Source organism: Echiichthys vipera (assembly GCF_963691815.1).
Source record: "Echiichthys vipera genome assembly, chromosome: 3".
In the NCBI taxonomy this organism is placed as follows: domain Eukaryota; kingdom Metazoa; phylum Chordata; class Actinopteri; order Perciformes; family Trachinidae; genus Echiichthys; species Echiichthys vipera.
The window spans coordinates 2,160,292-2,179,068 of NC_139828.1; the positions used below are offsets into that span (position 1 = coordinate 2,160,292).

At 46.0% G+C, this 18,777-nt stretch overlaps 2 protein-coding genes across 8 annotated transcripts in view; both read left to right on the forward strand.

Moving 5' to 3' along the window:
- Window positions 1-6,041, forward strand: part of pde4dip (phosphodiesterase 4D interacting protein) — a 117,746-nt gene extending 111,705 nt beyond the window's left edge. For 5 of the 7 annotated variants that reach the window (XM_083940555.1, XM_083940554.1, XM_083940550.1 and 2 more), the window contains 6 exons: window positions 1,091-1,278; window positions 2,130-2,261; window positions 2,392-2,530; window positions 2,623-2,669; window positions 2,807-3,632; window positions 4,179-6,041. In XM_083940555.1, coding sequence (XP_083796681.1) covers window positions 1,091-1,278; window positions 2,130-2,261; window positions 2,392-2,530; window positions 2,623-2,669; window positions 2,807-3,632; window positions 4,179-4,330 — 1,484 coding nt within the window. In that variant the 3' untranslated portion in view covers window positions 4,331-6,041. The remainder of the gene's footprint in view (window positions 1-1,090; window positions 1,279-2,129; window positions 2,262-2,391; window positions 2,531-2,622; window positions 2,670-2,806; window positions 3,633-4,178) is intronic. The other 2 variants (XM_083940551.1, XM_083940556.1) reach the window with 2 other exon arrangements.
- A 5,304-nt stretch (window positions 6,042-11,345) lies between these two features.
- The window catches only part of mast2 (microtubule associated serine/threonine kinase 2), a 209,727-nt gene continuing 202,295 nt past the window's right edge, over window positions 11,346-18,777 (forward strand). Inside the window, 2 exon segments of the mRNA XM_083940408.1 lie at window positions 11,346-11,567; window positions 12,157-12,238. Coding sequence (XP_083796534.1) covers window positions 12,158-12,238 — 81 coding nt within the window. The 5' untranslated portion in view covers window positions 11,346-11,567; window position 12,157.

Sequence of the window (18,777 nt, forward strand, 5' to 3'; positions counted from 1 at the left end):
GCCACCTGCGTCTGACTGGGAAATTGTTTTGCTTGATGCAGAGAGTGGAGGGTCAGGTGCTCATGTTTCTGTTGAGCGCTAAAGCTTCTCCTCAAAGCAGTTTCAGTCCAAAGCAACTGGACTTGGTTCTTTGTGTAGGAAGATGTTTCACCTCTCATCCAAGAGGCTTCATCAGTTCATGTACGCATCTGACCAGGACCAGGACCAGGACCAGGACCAGGACCAGGACCAGGACCAGGCTGGGACTGGTCCAACTAACTGGTGTGGAGATCCAGGTATTTAACCTCTCACAAGGCCGATGATGTCACTGGAACCCTTTGTGCTCCAAGTGCCAACGACCGTCGTTAGAGTGGCAGTCGTTGGTGGAAGTAGGTTTGGACTTTGTTAGTGCTGGTCCAGTCCCAGCCTGGTCCTGATCCTGGTCCAGTCGTTGGTGGAAGTAGGTCTGGACTTGGTTAGTGCTCTATTGAGTCTGAACAACAGTCATTGGAGTCACAGGAGGACGTTTGTGAACAGTTGTGCTAAAGCTTGTTACCATCATGTGGTCAAATCCCTCCTCACACTGTGCGTACAAAAGTACTTTTCATCGACAGGATAAATAAACAGCCACAAACTGCTGTGACGGCTTCACGTTTCCTTTTTGGATAAAGTGCATTGGACAGAACCCTGTGTTCCCCTCTCAGTGACTCATTTGGGTTTTGATAGATTCAAGATTTAAGATTCAAGATTGAAGAAGCTTGATTTGACTGGTAGAACATCCTCAGCATGGTGTCACATACATTGATTGACCGGAGCCTCCTCAGGAAATAGAGACGACTCTGGCCCTTCTTGTAAACAGCCTCAGTGTTCTTGGACCAGTCCAGTTTGTTGTCCAATAGTCCCGATACAGACGGGTTCACCTGGACCCAGAGCATCCAGGAAGAAAAATGACTTTCAGTTCAAAGGTTACAGCCGACACATAAAGTTTGTTGTTAAAGCACCACCTTCTGACTGTGAACGGCACCAAAAGCACGTCATTGGGTGCCGAACACTAAACCCGTCAGGTGTTCTCGATTCCCTGCTTTATTCTTTCTCTGGTTTTCCTTCCCAGCAGCCTTCGCCCTTCAGGGTCAAGCCCCCGACGGCTCGTTCGCCAACCGTCATGGCCGCCACGCCGTGGGCCACATCGACGACTTCAAGGCTCTGCAGCAGCAGGTCCTGGAGGGCAGCGCGCTCCTCCGCAGGATGGACGCCACCCTTTATACCCTGAGCAACCCACAGGAGTTCAGCCTTCAGCAGGTGAGACGCACAAGACGTTATTATTATTATTACTTTTTTCCTACTTGACTACTAATTAAGCGAACTTTTAGCCACAGAACAAATGCAAATATTAAAATGTTCGGCTCTTTAAGCACATTTCTGAACCTTTCAATGACAGTCACACTCATTCGTGGGCCGTCCTTACAAGTCGATTACCGCACACACGTGAGTTCAGTTCAAGGAGGAACGTTTTTGATAAACTCCGGGTTCACTAATCACCTTGTATATTCGTGGTTAAAAAAAGGCCATTTCTAATGCGTTCACCGCCCCAAGCTAATCAGTGTTCGCTCTTTGAGGCTGTTAGCATCTCTACGGATATTCTCTTTACACGGTTGATCAACAAAAAACTGTCTCCATGGCTGATTGGTGGTGGTCCATTGGAAATGGTCCATTTACCCAAGAGTTAGGGCGCCCTCCCACTGTGCGTCCGTCCCGTTCCCCGTGCTTTAGGGTCCTTGTCCCCCCGTGCTCGTACATGTGCAAACGTGCTTTACTAAAGCCCACCTCTCCCAAACGGGCCGCGGACGACAAGCGTGCCACTCCTAGACGTGGTACGGTTGCACTCACACTGGTCAAAGGAACCAGACTTTAGCCGTGAAATGTCCTGGGGCACGGTACGGAGGAACAGTGTGAGTGCGCCCTTACACTTTAAACCCATTATCCCTTTTTAAAATATTCCTACAGTTCTACTTCACTTTGACACATTTAAGCCAGCAGCTGCAGTTCAGCATCAGCTTTTCTAGTATCACAGGTGATACGCTGAAGGTCGATGGGGCACGGACGCATTAGTTCAACGTTTGACTCACTTCCTGCACTTTTTTGTGTCTCAGCCTTCGGACTCAGGTTCTGTCAGGGCGCTGCTGTCTGACTCCCAAACGCTGCGGCAGATCCTGGAGGAGGTCGACTCCCTGCTCCGCATGTTCTGGAGAGCAGCTCTGCCGAACCTCCAGGAGACCAAACAGGTAAGGGCCCGACGCCTGGTGGTCAGGGAGGCTCCTCTCAGGGAAGTCAGGAACATTTCCGTCCATGAAGCCTTGTGTTTACGGACGACAGACAGACAGACGCTGACGTTGACCGTGTGTCCGTCCACAGGATCCGTCTCTGAAGGAGGAGGTCGTCTCTCTCCGCCTGAGACTCTCCGAGCAAGAGCAGGCTCTAAAGGACGCCATGGAGACGGTGAAGAGCTCCAACCGCACCAAAGAAAGCATGGAGCACTTTATAGTCAACCAACGTGAGTCCCCCCCCGCCTCCCCCCGCTCCTGCTCTCTCTGATCCATGGTAGGGAAACCGCCCATCTCTGACGCTGCGTGTGTTTGTTCACAGTGTCGAGGACTCGGGACGTGCTGAGGAAAGCAAAGACGAACCTCCAGGTAAGTCCTCCCCTGTCTCACCTGTCTCACCTGTCTCACCTGTCTCACCTTTACTCTGCCGGGTGAGGATTAATGACGTGGATCTCACCTCCTTCCTGCTCTCTCTCTTTCCTCCGACTCCTGCTGAGTCTCCTCAGGAGAACGAGCTCAGGATCTCCTCCCTTCGCCGTGCCTCGGCCTCCCCCTCCTCCTCATCCTCTCCCTCCACCTCTTCCTCTGTCTCCCCCTCCTCCGCTTTCTCTCCCTCCTCTTCTTCCTCTGTCTCCCCCTCCTCCTCTTCCTCTTTCTCTCCCTCCTCCTCTTCCTCTGTCGCCCCCTCCACCTCTTCTTCCTCTGTCGCCCCCTCCACCTCTTCCTCTTCTTCCTCTGTCTCTCCCTCTTCCTCTTTCCCTCCCTCCTCTTCTTTCTCTGTGCTCCCCTCCTCCTTTTCCCCTCTATTCACTTCTTCCTCTTTCCCTCCCTCCTCTTCTTCCTCTGTCTCCCCCTCCACCTCTCCCTCTGTCTCCCACTCCACCTCTTCCTCTACTTCCTCTGTCTCACCCTCCTCTTCTTCCTCTTTCCCTCCCTCCTCCTTTTTCTCTGTCTCCCCCTCCACCTCTTCCTCTTTCCCTCCCTCCTCTTCTTTCTCTGTGTCCTCCACTTCCTCTTTCCCTCCCTCCTCTTCCTTTGTCGCTGTCTCCTCTTCTTCCTCTGTCTTCCTCTTTACCTCTTCATCTTTCCCTCCATCTTCTTCTTCCTCTGCCTCCCCCTCCACCTCTCCCTCTTTCCTTCCTTCCTCCGCTTTCCCTCCCTGCTCTTCTTCCTCTGTCTTCCCCTCCACCTCTTCCTCTTTCTCTCCCTCCTCGTCTTCCTCTTTCCCTCCCTCCTCCTCTTTCTCTTTCTCTCCCTCCACCTCTTTCTCCCCCTCCTCCTCTTCCTCTTCCTCCCACTCCTCCTCTTCCTCACACCCCTGGCCTGTTAAAGGTACGCTCCCCTGGCTTTGCTGTGCTGCGTTCACTGTCACGATAACAAACATGCAGCTGCTTGTTTCTAAAGGAAAACCCTGTTATTAAGAATATTTACGCTGCAGTTTCTGTAACATCTTTTCTTTTGATTATAAAAATATTAACAACACACTTGAAAAGCATCTTGACAGCATTTTTGTCTGCGACAGAAGATTTTTGTGACTTGAGTGGGACTTTAAAGGCACCTTGTGATGGTTCTGACCACGGCCAGGTCCCATCTTCTCTTCTTCAGGGTTGTGTTCTCCACTCACACACGATTCCCTTAAAACCACTAACTCGTGTGCAGGGTTAAATGTTAATAATGTGTTCGCCTGCACGTGCATTAAACGACTTAAACAGCCTTTCATCCTTCTGTACTTTGCTCTGTTTGTTATAAATCCTGTCATCACTCTGCAGAACCTTCAGATTGTTTAGGATGGATAATAATCTCAGCTTCGTGTCTTAATTTGAAGTTTTTAAGGGTGTTAATTTCTTAATAATGAAAATGCACGTGTGTGCGTTTCAGGTGAAAGCACCGGAGGCTTCTGTGAGCTCGCCTTCTCTCCTGGTTGGGGTGTCGTGAGGCCCCGGACTTCCTCCTCCTCCTCCTCCTCCTCTTCCTCTGTTGTCCCAGGACGGGCTCTCCAGCAGCGCCCCCTGCAGTCAGCCTTCCTGTAGTGCACCAGCACCCGACTTCCTCCTCATCGTCACCGTTCACACAGAAACGCTGTAAAGTTCTGGCTCTCTCATCGGCTGGAGGAACATTTCAGTTGGGCGTCGTCTGTGTGAGCGTGCTGTTATAGATTCCTGCTGCTTCATGATAGTTTATGAATGTGAATGACTGAGTGTTTTATTAGATTTATTATTATTACAGGCCGGAAACTGACGTGTTTCTCTTCAGTTGACGTGTTTTCTCTCATTTATATGAGACCAGTGTGAGTTTGGCTGCAGTTGGCTTCTGATTATTTCGTTCCCCACATTTTAAGATACGATAATACAGATGATACAGATAAAACAGTCTTTGGGCTCTCAGAGACAGTTTAGACCAGGTTAGATGAGTCTACATGCACAGTCCTGGTCTAACATGTGAGGTTATTACTGAACGGGCCGACTGGTCACAGGCCCAGGGGCCCTTAAAGTCATGGGCCCTGAACCCCAAAGTGATCCCAAAGAGATGCTAAATGACCCCGAGTAATCACAAAACGACCAAAAATGAGCACAGAGACAAAAAAATGACCATGAAGAGATGCTAAATGACTGAATATAGACACAAAATGACCACATAGAGACAAAAAAGATGACTTACAATAGATGCAAAACCAGCACAAAAAGATGCAAAATGACCAAAAAGTAGATGCAAAACCACCACAAAAAGATGCAAAATGCCTAAAAATAGATGCAAAACCACCACAAAAAGATGCAAAATGACTAAAAATAGATGCAAAACCTCCACAAAAAGATGCAAAATGACTTAGAATAGATGCAAAACCACCACAAAAAGATGCAAAATGACTAAAAATAGATGCAAAACCACCACAAAAAGATGCAAAATGCCTAAAAATAGATGCAAAACCACCACAAAAAGATGCAAAATGACTAAAAATAGATGCAAAACCTCCACAAAAAGATGCAAAATGACTTAGAATAGATGCAAAACCAGCACAAAAAGATGCAAAATGACTAAAAATAGATGCAAAACCAGCACAAAAAGATGCAAAATGACTAAAAATAGATGCAAAACCACCACAAAAAGATGCAAAATGCCTAAAAATAGATGCAAAACCACCACAAAAAGATGCAAAATGACTAAAAATAGATGCAAGACAATCACAAAGACATACAACACAACTACAAATGGATGTAAAATCACCACAAAGAGAAACCAAATGACTACAAAACACACTAAATGTCAACTCCTTGAATTTAGGTGCATTGTTCCTACGTAGACAAAGTGGGGGGGCTCTGACAGGTCTGTGCCCAGGGCCCTGCTGGATCAGACTACGTCCATACACAGTGACACTTTCTTGTGATTCCTAAATCCAAACGTAACATCTCGCCTCTCTGTTTGACACTCAACATTAGAGCAACTCAATAATCAGAAGCCAACTCCAGCCCTGTGCTTCAGCCGGGATTCAAGAGACAAAAACCAAACTGCAAAGTGCTTCCTCGCCGCCTCCGCTGAGGCTCCTGTTTGTAGTCAGCGTGTGTGTGTGTGCGTGTGTGTGTGTGTGTGCGTGTGTGTGTGTTGAATATTTAGTTGCATGTGGTTTGAGGAGCTCGTGGAAACAAAGCCATACTCTCTGACGGTACACTGCACATGTTCCTGTCCTCTAGTTAAAGATGGCCGACTACTGATCTCACCAAATAGAAATATACGACAAGTCCATTTGATCAAGTTCAAGTATGTTTCCCAAAGGGTACTTTATGTAGGAAGTATACTAATGTCACTGTACCAGTAAGTCTACTTAGGGCGCCCTCCCACTGTGCCTCCGTCCCGTGCCCCGTGCTTTAGGGTCCTTGTCCCCCCCCTCCAGGCCCGTTTGTACTCACACTACCTGGGCCTCGGAGAATGCTTCTTGCTGCCTATACGTCATCACGCCGTAACACGTCACACGCATTGATGACGTCATGGCGATGCGTGGCTTTGTTTCCAGATCTTTCCGTAGACCTCAGAGTTTTTGTGCGTCTTGTCGACTGTTTTTGAATCTTTTCATCGACCAAATCTGGAGTAAACACTCCACCTCCGCATCACACCAACGTGAACCTTTCACCGCCATTGTTTGAAATGTCCGCGCATGGTCCCTCCTTCTTTTTTCTACGTCCCAACAGGCGCACAGGAAATGACCTCAGAACCGCCGTAGGCCTCGTGCTCGTACACGTGCGCACGCTCGTGCTCGTACATGTGCAAACGTGCTTTACTAAAGCCCACCTCTCCCAAACGGGCCGTGGACAGCAAGCGTGCTGCTCCTAGACGTGGTACGGTTGCACTCACACTGGTCAAAGGAACCAGACTTTAGCCGTGAAACGTGCTCTGGCGCGGTACGGAGGCACAGTGGGAGTGCGCCCTAAAAGTACAAGAGCAGTACCAGTACCTAGTTCATGTCTAAGTTAATTGTTTTACTGCGTATATCTGATGGGTACCTACAGAATAAAGTGAGAGTGCACTATGCACCAACAGCACACTTGGAGGAACTTCTTCTTGGTGACGGAGACGACGTTCTTTTGCATTTACTCTCAACTCAAACTCCCGTTTAGGGATTTTTCAACTTTAGTGTTTTACGGTTAAATAATCGGAGTCAGTTCTGATGTTTAATCAGGAAAACTGGGTCCGACCCGGTTGTTTTCAGACAGTGTTAATGATGCCCGGTGCGTGTGACGCCTTCAGTCCCCTGTCCCGTTAACAGAAAGGATGATTTTCTAACGCTCGGTCCGACGGAGACGACATTTCATTTCTGTAAAGCAGGAAAATGGACCACACTTTTTTTAATATATATTTTCCTTTTTGTGCTCAATTTGTGAATCTCAAGATGACAATCCTTTAAAAAAACAGACAAAAACAACAACCGTCGAGGCGGAAACGTCTCTTTCCTCAAAGCTTCTGCAGGTTCTGCGACGTCACCGTGCAAAAGCGTCTGAAATGGACCGTTTGAGTTCAGTGTTTCAGGATTTTCTGTATATTCACGTAGATGTTTCTTCCGTTGCATGAACTGTGGCTTCACTTTTACTGAAATATGCAACTTTTTGGGGGGGTTTACTGTGCAATAACAGCCTTTGTGTTGATGTTTTAGGCCTGGATGTTAAAGTGCCACGTCGTCTGTTTCAAACATTGACTTTGGGACGAGTACGTCCAGTCACGCGACAATCAAATGAAAGCGCGGCCCGCTCGACGTGCTAAGTAACAGCACTGTAGTGATATATAGATGGATATATACAATATTAATGATATTTATGAAGCAATAAGATCAACCAAAGTGAACGACGTGTGTGTTGTCGAATCAGGTGTAAAATAATCCAGTTTTGATGAGTCATACCCCGCAGGTCAAAGGTCAAAGGTCAAAGGTCGTGTCTTTCTTGGTCTCTGTGTGGTTTTAGGAGCCACCTCTCATGTATGTACATATTATAGAGAGACTGTGTGTGTGTGTGTGTGTGTGTGCACAGTAATTTAAACTGTTGCGTTGCTGAGTTTTTATGCATGTTTTCTTTATTAAAAAAAATGTTTTGGGGTAAAAGAAAAAAACCTTTTTAATAAATGAATAAAAGGGACAAAACGATATCCGGTGTGTTTGTTGTTTAAATCACATTTTACTCTTTTTTTCTGGTTTGTTTTGTTTTTCAGGAGGAGAGAAAAAATTAGGACCCACGAGCAAAAACTCAATATTAACTGTGTGAAATAAGTGTAACGTTTCATTAAAAAGAAAATATCACAGTGAAGGAATGATTTAAGTTTAATGTAGGATCTCAAAAGTGACCACAAAGAGACAAAAGATGACTATAGGGATGCAAAACATCCACAAAAAGATGCAGAATGACTAAAAATAGATGCAAAACCAGCACAAAAAGATGCAAAATGACTAAAAATAGATGCAAAACCAGCACAAAAAGATGCAGAATGACTAAAAATAGATGCAAAACCAGCACAAAAAGATGCAAAATGACTAAAAAAAGATGCAAAACATCCACAAAAAGATGCAGAATGACTTAAAATAGATGCAAAACCAGCACAAAAAGATGCAAAATGACTAAAAATAGATGCAAAACCACCACAAAAAGATGCAAAATGACTAAAAATAGATGCAAAACCACCACAAAAAGATGCAAAATGACTAAAAATAGATGCAAAACCACCACAAAAAGAAGCAAAATGACTAAAAATAGATGCAAAACCACCACAAAAAGATGCAAAATGTCTAAAAATAGATGCAAAACCACCTCAAAAAGATGCAAAATGACTAAAAATAGATGCAAAACATCCACAAAAAGATGCAAAATGACTAAAAATAGATGCAAAACATCCACAAAAAGATGCAAAATGACTAAAAATAGATGCAAAACCAACACAAAAAGATGCAAAATGTCTAAAAATAGATGCAAAACCACCTCAAAAAGATGCAAAATGACTAAAAGTAGATGCAAAACATCCACAAAAAGATGCAAAATGACTAAAAACAGATGCAAAACCAGCACAAAAAGATGCAGAATGACTAAAAATAGATGCAAAACCACCACAAAAAGATGCAAAATGACTAAAAATAGATGCAAAACCACCACAAAAAGATGCTAAATTACTAAAAATAGATGCAAAACCACCACAAAAAGATGCAGAATGACTAAAAATAGATGCAAAACCACCACAAAAAGATGCAAAATGACTAAAAATAGATGCAAAACCACCACAAAAAGAAGCAAAATGACTAAAAATAGATGCAAAACCACCACAAAAAGATGCAAAATGTCTAAAAATAGATGCAAAACCACCTCAAAAAGATGCAAAATGACTAAAAATAGATGCAAAACATCCACAAAAAGATGCAAAATGACTAAAAATAGATGCAAAACATCCACAAAAAGATGCAAAATGACTAAAAATAGATGCAAAACCACCACAAAGAGATGCGAAATGACTAAAAATAGATGCAAAACCAACACAAAAAGATGCAAAATGTCTAAAAATAGATGCAAAACCACCTCAAAAAGATGCAAAATGACTAAAAATAGATGCAAAACATCCACAAAAAGATGCAAAATGACTAAAAATAGATGCAAAACATCCACAAAAAGATGCAAAGTGACTAAAAATAGATGCAAAACATCCACAAAAAGATGCAAAATGACTAAAAATAGATGCAAAACACCACAAAAAGATGCAAAATGACTAAAAATAGATGCAAAACCAGCACAAAAAGATGCAAAATGACTAAAAATAGATGCAAAACCACCACAAAAAGATGCAAAATGACTAAAAATAGATGCAAAACCAACACAAAAAGATGCAAAATGTCTAAAAATAGATGCAAAACCACCTCAAAAAGATGCAAAATGACTAAAAATAGATGCAAAACATCCACAAAAAGATGCAAAATGACTAAAAATAGATGCAAAACATCCACAAAAAGATGCAAAATGACTAAAAATAGATGCAAAACCACCACAAAAAGATGCAAAATGAGTAAAAATGACACATTGAATGCATGTCTTATTGTCTGTCAGCAGGTGGCAGCACACACAACGAAACTCAAACAATGTCTCTCTCCCTCTCTCTTTCTCTCTCTCTCTCTGTCACTAACACACACACACACACACACACACACACACACACACACACACACACGTGAATATGAAAGTTGACTTGTCTGTACAAATGTGTCGCATGTGGTGAGTTTGTGTTTGATTTCACTGACATCATCATCAAGAAGATGTTTCAGCAGGTGAAGCTGAAACCACGGACCGGAAATAGATTAGTGCACTTTCAAAATAAAATGCATTTCACCACATTGTAGCTAAATATTGATTACAGCTACATATATATGTATATATATATATATATGCCATGTATATATTGCATTATATACTATATAGTACTATATATACTATCACATTTATTTAGAGGTGCCATTTCACCCCCTGGGCACTGCTGAGGTGCCCTTGAGCAAGGCACCAAACCCCCAGAATTACTCTGGACGCTTCTCACGAGGCATCCCTCTCGCTCTGACATCTCTCCTTTAATGCATGTGTATGGGACCTGTTTGTGCATGTGTGCATATCTGAGGCCTGTGTGTGTGTTCAAGATTCAAGATTCAAGATTCAAGAAGCTTTATTGATCCTGAGGGAAATGATTGAGCAACAGTTTCAACACAAAGATGAAAGGATCAGAGCAACAATAAGCATAAAAACATCAATCAAATCAAAATAAAGCATAAAACAGAACTAGCTAAGTGTGACAGAGTGCAACAAACATTGTGGTTAAACGCAGGTTTATACAATATACAACAATACGCAGCGTGCAGTTTAACAGCAGATTAAATAAAATAAGTACAAACTTATTTAGAGGTGCCATTTCACCCCCTGGGCACTGCTGAGGTGCCCTTTAGCAAGGCACCAAACCCCGAAAATTGCTCTGTACATCTCTCCTTTAATGCAGGTGTATAGGACCTGTTTGTGTAAAGACCACACTACTACACTACTACCCCTACTACCCGTGGCTTGACTGGGAACCGTAGGGTCGCTGGTTCAAGTCCTTGTGTGGACCAGGTATTGAGCGTGGACTGGTGGCTGGAGAGGTGCCATTTCATCTTCTGGGCACTGTTGAGCAAGGCACCGAACCCCCAACTGCTCGGGGCACCGGTCACTGGCAGCCCCCTCGCTCTAACATCTCTCCTTAATTGCATGGATATAGGTCCTGTGTGTGTGTGTGTGTGTGTGTGTGTGTGTGTGTGTGTGTGTGTGTGTGTGTGTGTGTGTGTGTGTGTGTGTGTGTGTGTGTGTGTGTGTGTGAGACATGATTAATAATAAGAGTGAAAAAATTCAATTTCGGGATAAATAAAGTAATTCTTCTTCTACTGTTTCAGTTTCCTGCAGCTAATTGTGATTCTGACGATGCTTTTATTTTGGTAACATCCCACCGGACGTTGCGTCACCGTCGCTAGCTTGACACCGCGGTGACCGGAGTCAGAGAGTCAGGAAGCGAGCCGAGCCGAGCCGAGCCGTGCCGTGCGGCTGCAGTCAAACACACACAGCTCGACCCGGTGTGTTCACACGGAGCTTCTCTGTCTCCCCGGTGATGGGAGGACCCGTGAAGAGGACGTTAAGTGTCGGATAAACCCGCCGAGACGGACTCAACCGCCGGTGTTCAGCGGGGAACCGACCGGGACCGACCGTCAGGAGGACCTGTCACGGGAGCCACGGTGCTGCTGTGCAGGTAAGACGTTAGCAGCAGCGGCTAGCAGGAAGGTAGCTTAGCATCAGCAGCTAACACCTAACTAACTGTGTGTGTGTGTGTGTGTGTGTGTGTGTGTGTGTGTGTGTGTGTGTGTGTGTGTGTGTGTGTGTGTGTGTGTGTGTGTGTGTGTGTGTGTGTGTGTGTGTGTGTGTGTGTGTGTGTGTGTGTGTGTGTGTGTGTGTGTGTGTGTGTGTGTGTGTGTGTGTGTGTGTTTGTGTGTGTGTGTTTTAAACACTGCTGGTGCTGCGGAGGATGATTGACAGCTCGTCAAAACGAATTTTCCAGATGTTTAATGCACCAAAAAGTGTGTCTGTGTCTGTGTGTGTGTGTCTGTGTGTGTGTGTGTCTCTGCCTGTCTGTGTGCGTGTGTGTGTGCGTGCAACAAACTGCACCAAGAAAAAGAAGATGCGTTTCATTTTTGGCAGCGAGGTGTCAGTGAAGGGGACACACACACACACACACACACACACACACACACACACACACACACACACACACACACACACACACACACACACACACACACACACACACACCTTATTTACGCGTGTGTGTGTGTGTGTTACAGGATGAAGAGGACAGAGAACAAACACAAGAGGAAACTCTGTAACATGGAGCAGCAGGAGAGCCGGGCGGCAGAGAAGGACGCGGTGAGTTGTGTCTCAGGTCCGTGAACGCACCACGGAGTCGGACATGAGCTGCGTGCACGAGCAGCAGCGGGACATATTTGCATTCATGTCTGTTTGAGCTCATCTGCTTAAAGCACCATCCAGGTGGTGTTTGCATCATGTGTTTGTTGTTACTGCTGCAGTGCAGACACGTTATTGTGCAGGGGCGTGCTCTGAGCTAAGGGGCCCCTGGGCACAGACCTGTAAGAGGCCCCCCACTCTGTCTACGCAGTAACAAGACACCCAAGAGTCGTTTTGTAGGCATTTTGTTTCTCTTTGTTGTCATTTTATGTCCATTTTTAGTTGTTTTGTATGTCTGTGTGGTGGTTTTGCATCTATTTTTAGTAATTTTGCATCTTTTTGTGGTGGTTTTGCATCTATTTTGAGTCATTTTGCATCTTTTTGTGCTGGTTTTGCATCTATTTTTAGTCATTTTGCATCTTTTTGTGCTGGTTTTGCATCTATTTTTAGTCATTTTGCATCTTTTTGTGCTGGTTTTTCATCTATTTTTAATCATTTTGCATCTTTTTGTGGTGGTTTTGCATCTATTTTAAGTCATTTTGCATCTTTTTGTGGTGGTTCTGCATCTATTTTTAGTCATTTAGCATCTTTTTGTGGTGGTTTATATCTATTTTTAGTCATTTTGCATCTTTTTGTGGTGGTTTTGCATCTATTTTTAGTCATTTTGCATCTTTTTGTGGTGGTTTTGCATCTATTTTTAGTCATTTTGCATCTTTTTGTGCTGGTTTTGCATCTATTTTCAGTCATTTTGCATCTTTTTGTGATGGTCTTGCATCAATTTCTGGTCATTTAGCATCATTTTGTGGTGGTTTTGCATCTATTTTTAGTCATTTTGCATCTTTTTGTGCTGGTTTTGCATCTTTTTGTGAAGTCTGAAGTCATCACCGTAGCTCATGATTTCACACTTTCTGCATGAAGTCATGTTGTTGATATGATTCAGTCATGCGATAGTACCGCACCACCCGGCCTGTTGGGATACTCTGTGACTAAGGAGGTTAAAATGTGGCCTAATTATCAACTGTCTCAGAGCCTCTCTCTCTGTTTCGGCACTTTGTCCTCGAATCAACTCAGCGTGGTGGAGAATGAGATTTCGCAGCCAGGTTGGAGTCAGGGCAGGGAGGGTGTTGAGCTGGAGGGAGGGTGTTGAGCTGGAGGGAGGGTGTGGAGCTGGAGGGAGGGTGGTGAGCTGGAGGGAGGGTGTGGAGCTGGAGGGAGGGTGGTGAGCTGGAGGGAGGGTGCTGCTCCGTGCCGTCGGACAGATGTTTCTGCTGCTGTTTTATGTGTTTTTGTTTGAGTCGGTACGAACTGTGAGGACCAGACAGGGCGTTTTCATCCAGGGCGTCTTATCTACCTTTTGCTTACACTGAGGAATGCTGGGTAATGAATCATGCCTCTGTTACGCCACTGGGATACGTCCAGACTCTGACTGCTTTGTTGGATTTCTCTGGGAAATTGTCCAACTGTGTTTGTTATTAATTGTGAAACCAAAATGTGTGTGTGCGTGTGTGTGTGATTGTGGCCCTGGTGACACCACCGGGAGCTTCCACAGAGGAGGTTTTGAGCATTTTGCGTGGTGTTTATACGTCGATTTGTCCGTCTCATTTTATTCATCTTCAGCCTCTTGTCCTTGTCGGGGTCACGGGGTCGGTGGAGCCGATCCCAGCTGACATCGGGCCTGAGGCGGGGTCCACCCTGGACAGGACGCCAGTCTATCACAGGACACATAGAGACGAACAGAGACAGACAACCATTCACACCTACGGGTGATTTAGAGTCATCAATGAACCGAACACCTGCACGTCTTTGGACTGTGGGAGGAAACCGGAGAACCCGGAGAAAACCCACGCAGACACGGGGACAACATGCAAACTCCACACAGAAGGGCTGGGATTCGAACCAGGAACCCTCTCGCTGTGAGGCAACAGTGCTGAGTGCTAAGCCTTGTGGTGGAACTGGCTATAAATCCCCTACAGCCGACCTCCGTTGGTCGCACCTTCACGCTCCAGCCCCGATCCTCTGGCATACCACAGGCTCTTCCTTTCGTTTGCTTCATCGATGGCGTCCTCCCACGGTACTGTCAACTCAATGATGGAGACACGTTGACAGGATCTGGACCAGAGGACCAGGTCTGGGCGCAGGTCGGTCACTGGTGGGAAGGTTAGCCTTTGGCCTGGGTCAACGCTCATATCGGTTTTGGATTAAGTCCAAGGAGACGTCTTCACGCGTCTCTGAGCCCAGGATGGAAAACAGAAAAGCAGCAAATCTTCCAGGTTTAGAAGCTGGAAACAGAAAATGACTTAAACACGATATTGATTTAAAACAAGCGCGTTTAACGTAGCAGCTATCGTGGAGCGGACGCCGTCACCTCGTCACCTCGGCTGCGTGTGTGACAACAGAACAAACATCTGCTGTTTAACTTCACTTTAATTGCAGTTACATATTTACCATTCCCTGACCTGGAGGCAGACACACTGTCAAGTCTGACTCGTCTAACACACACACACACACACACACACACACACACACACACACACACACACACACACACACACACACACACACACACACACACACACACACACACACACACACACACACACACACTTGTACAGACACAAACAGCAGCTGTGATCAGTGGCCGTCCTCGTGCGTCTCTGCAGGTTTCAGAGCGGTTACAGTCACAGCGTGGGGAAGTGAGTGATGTCATTGTCATTTCCTAACATGAGTGTGTTAATATGTTACCAGGCATAGAGCCTAAAGACACACACACACACACACACACACACACACACACACACACACACACACACACACACACACACACACACACACACACACACACACACACACACACACACACACACACACACACACACACACATCCTGTGTAATCAAAGAACCGGTCAGCTGTTTCTGTTCAGGGACCCTTTGTTTCCAACGTCACGTGTTTACGCAGCTAATGTTTGAGGCTTTATTTAGAAATCAGTTATCCAGGGAAATAATAATATTAATAATAAACTTTATTTGTATAACACCTTGTTAGAGCGTGATCACACTGTCCTTTTGGCCGCGGCCAAAACCGGTTTTTCAGCTAAAGTCTAGTACCTTTAAGTAGTGTGAGCGCACCCGCTCCGCGCTCAACTGGGGCCAGCGGACCGTCCACGGCCCGCTTGAAATAGGTGGGCTTTAGCGGAGCCGTTTGCACATGTACGAGCACGAGCGTGCGCACGTGTACGAGCATGAACCCTACGGCAGTAGCGTTATGTCCGCCTGTTCGGACATGTAAATAGAAGGACGGACCATGCGCGGACATTTAACAACAACAACAACAATGGCGGTGAAAGGTTCACGTTGGTGTGATGCGGAGGTGGAGTGTTTACTGCAGATTTGGTTGGATGAAAATATTCAAAAACAGTCGACAAGACGCACAAAAACTCCGAGGTCTATGGAAAGATTTGTAAACAAAGCCACACACACGCGATCAATGCGTGTGACGTGTTACGGCTTGATGGCGTATGGACAGCAAGAAGCATTGGCCGAGGCCCAGGTAGTGTGAGTACAAACGGTGCTGGGGCGCGGGGGGAGAGGGAGGGGGGGACAAGGACCCTAAAGTCCGGGTCGTGGTCCGGGAGGACAGTGTGAGTACGCTCTTAAACATAGTCACAAAGTGCTTCATAACAGCAAATGTGTGACAAAGGAAAGATGTGACACTGTTATCTAGATATATTAGAGGCGGGGTCCACCCTGGACAGGACGCCAGTCTATCACAGGACACATAGAGACGAACAGAGACGGACAACCATTCACACCTACGGGTGATTTAGAGTCATCAATGAACCGAACACCTGCACGTCTTTGGACTGTGGGAGGAAACCGGAGAACCCGGAGAAAACCCACGCAGACACGGGGACAACATGCAAACTCCACACAGAAGGGGTTTCGAACCAGGGCAGGGTTACTGTGCCCAGGCCCAGACAGCATGGAGGGGGAAAGCAGTGACGCTCGGGGCCGCAGCGTTTAGGCTCTGTACCCCCTCTTCAGAAGGACTAGTTTGAAAATATGGATGTGAACGAGCTGGAAGGTTGTCTCCGTGCATTGGTCCTCAGAAAAACACACTGCATAGGTGGAAATCCAACAGGCACTGGGACAAAAAGTGAGCGTTGTGCCAGAGGAGCGCCTGTTCTCCACAGCAGGACGGATCATTAACAGACTGGGAACGAGGATAAAATCACGTTTTTGTGAGGAAACAATGTCCTGAAGTTGTGGTTGTGAAAAATCAATCCTTAAAGGGGAACTGTGAGTGTTGTGATTGAGAATATGCATCAGGTGTTGGGTCGGCTGTGTTTCTCTCACGCTCCATCATCCCCTCACTCGTGAACACGATCCAGAGGTACTTGAACTCCTTCACTTGGGGTCAGGACTCAGTCCCTACCTGAAGTAAGCGATCATATATCCAAATTTTAATTTTTAAGATTTGTTTGAACCAAAACAGGGTTGGTAGTTGTTGGAACAGGGGAAAGACTGACTAAGGGCCTGCTCACACTGTCCTCCCGGACCGAGACCCGGACTTTAGGGTACTTGTCCCCCCTCCCTCTCCCCCCCGCGCCCCAGCCCCGTTTGTACTCACACTACCTGGGCCTCGGCCAATGCTTCTTGCTGTCCATATGTCATCACGCCGTAACACGTCACACGCATTGATCGTGTGTGTGGCTTTGTTTCCAGATCTTTCCGTAGACCTCAGAGTTTTTGTGCGTCTTGTCGACTGTTTTTGAATCTTTTCATCGGCCAAATCTGCAGTAAACACTCCACCTCCGCATCACACCAACGTGAACCTTTCACCGCCATTGTTGTTGTTGTTAAATCTCCGCGCATGGTCCCTCCTTCTATTTACATGTCCGAACAGGCGGACATAACGCTACTGCCGTAGGGCTCGTGCTCGTGCTCGTACACGTGCGCACGCTCGTGCTCGTACATGTGCAAACGGCTCCGCTAAAGCCCACCTCTTTCCAGCGGGCCGTGGACGGTCCGCTGGCCGCAGTTGAGCGCGGAGCGGGTGCACTCACATGGCTTAAAGGTACTAGGCTTTAGCTGAAAAACTGGTTTTGGCCGCGGCCAAAAGGACAGTGTGATCACGCTCTTAGATGGATTTATTACTGTTCAGTTTGAATGGAAGAGTATTTTTCTATGATCTTTGAGCTAAATGTTGTTTTTCCAATGGAGTCTGGAAGCTTTGCAGCTGCTTGTCATGTTTTACTCGGTGAAGTCAGGATTTATTTGGATCAAACCAGAGGGGGTGGTTGTAGGAATGATGGAAAAACTTACAAAGACATGTTTGGTGAGTTGTACGTAGTTTCTGTCCAGTTTGAACGAAGTGTGATTTGAAGAGTTTACCAGGTAATAAACGTCTTTAGCTCTGGAAAGACTCAAATTCAGAAGGTGTATGGTTGTATTTCTCTGTTTAATAAGGAAAACTAGTGTAAGAATATGTCTTTCCTTGCTTATTTATTAGCGTAGCAAACTCACACACTTATCTGGATCGCTTGTTGCTTGGTTCAGACGTTGCCTGACTGGAGAACTGAAGTTAAACCGCCTCAGAAAGCTGAGGTACTCCATTTGGTACACTGAGTGCATTGCGTCAGTGCTGCAGCACCAGCGGGTTCAGACCTGCACCTCCAGTCTTTCCCTGTTTATATTCTACATATTAAAGCAAAAGCTGTAACACTCACCGCTCTGCGAGACTTAATCTGCCTGTAGGTGACACGTGCCGGCAGGTGCAGTCTTGCCTCAAAGCCTAAATGTTGCTTCTAAAGGTGAATGAGTAATTATGTGAGTGAGTATCAGGCCGAGGAGGAGGAGGCTCAACCCCCCCCCCCCCAACAAAAAAAAGCATCCAGTGCGTTCTCCCTTGAGCTGAGTGTGTTGATAAGGAGATCATCCTTTACACTCAGGAGAGAGATGTTCACAGGTGAAGCCCACCAACTGGATCAAGCTAATTAGGGCTGACAGGAAGTTCACTGAACCCTGCGGCGGATTAATGAAGTTCAGGAGAGAGTTAAGACGAGGGAGGCTCCACTTAAAGCTGCATTCTCTCTAATGTCCAGCAGGAGGAGACTCCACTTAAAGCTGCATTCTCTCTAATGTCCAGCAGGGGGAGACTCCACTTAAAGCTGCATTCTCTCTAATGTCCAGCAGGAGGAGACTCCACTTAAAGCTGCATTCTCTCTAATGTCCAGCAGGAGGAGGCTCCACTTAAAGCTGCATTCTCTCTAATGTCCAGCAGGAGGAGACTCCACTTAAAGCTGCATTCTCTCTAATGTCCAGCAGGAGGAGACTCCACTTAAAGCTGCATTCTCTCTAATGTCCAGCAGGAGGAGACTCCACTTAAAGCTGCATTCTCTCTAATGTCCAGCAGGAGGAGACTCCACTTAAAGCTGCATTCTCTCTAATGTCCAGCAGGGGGAGATTCCACTTAAATCTGCATTCTCTCTAATGTCCAGCAG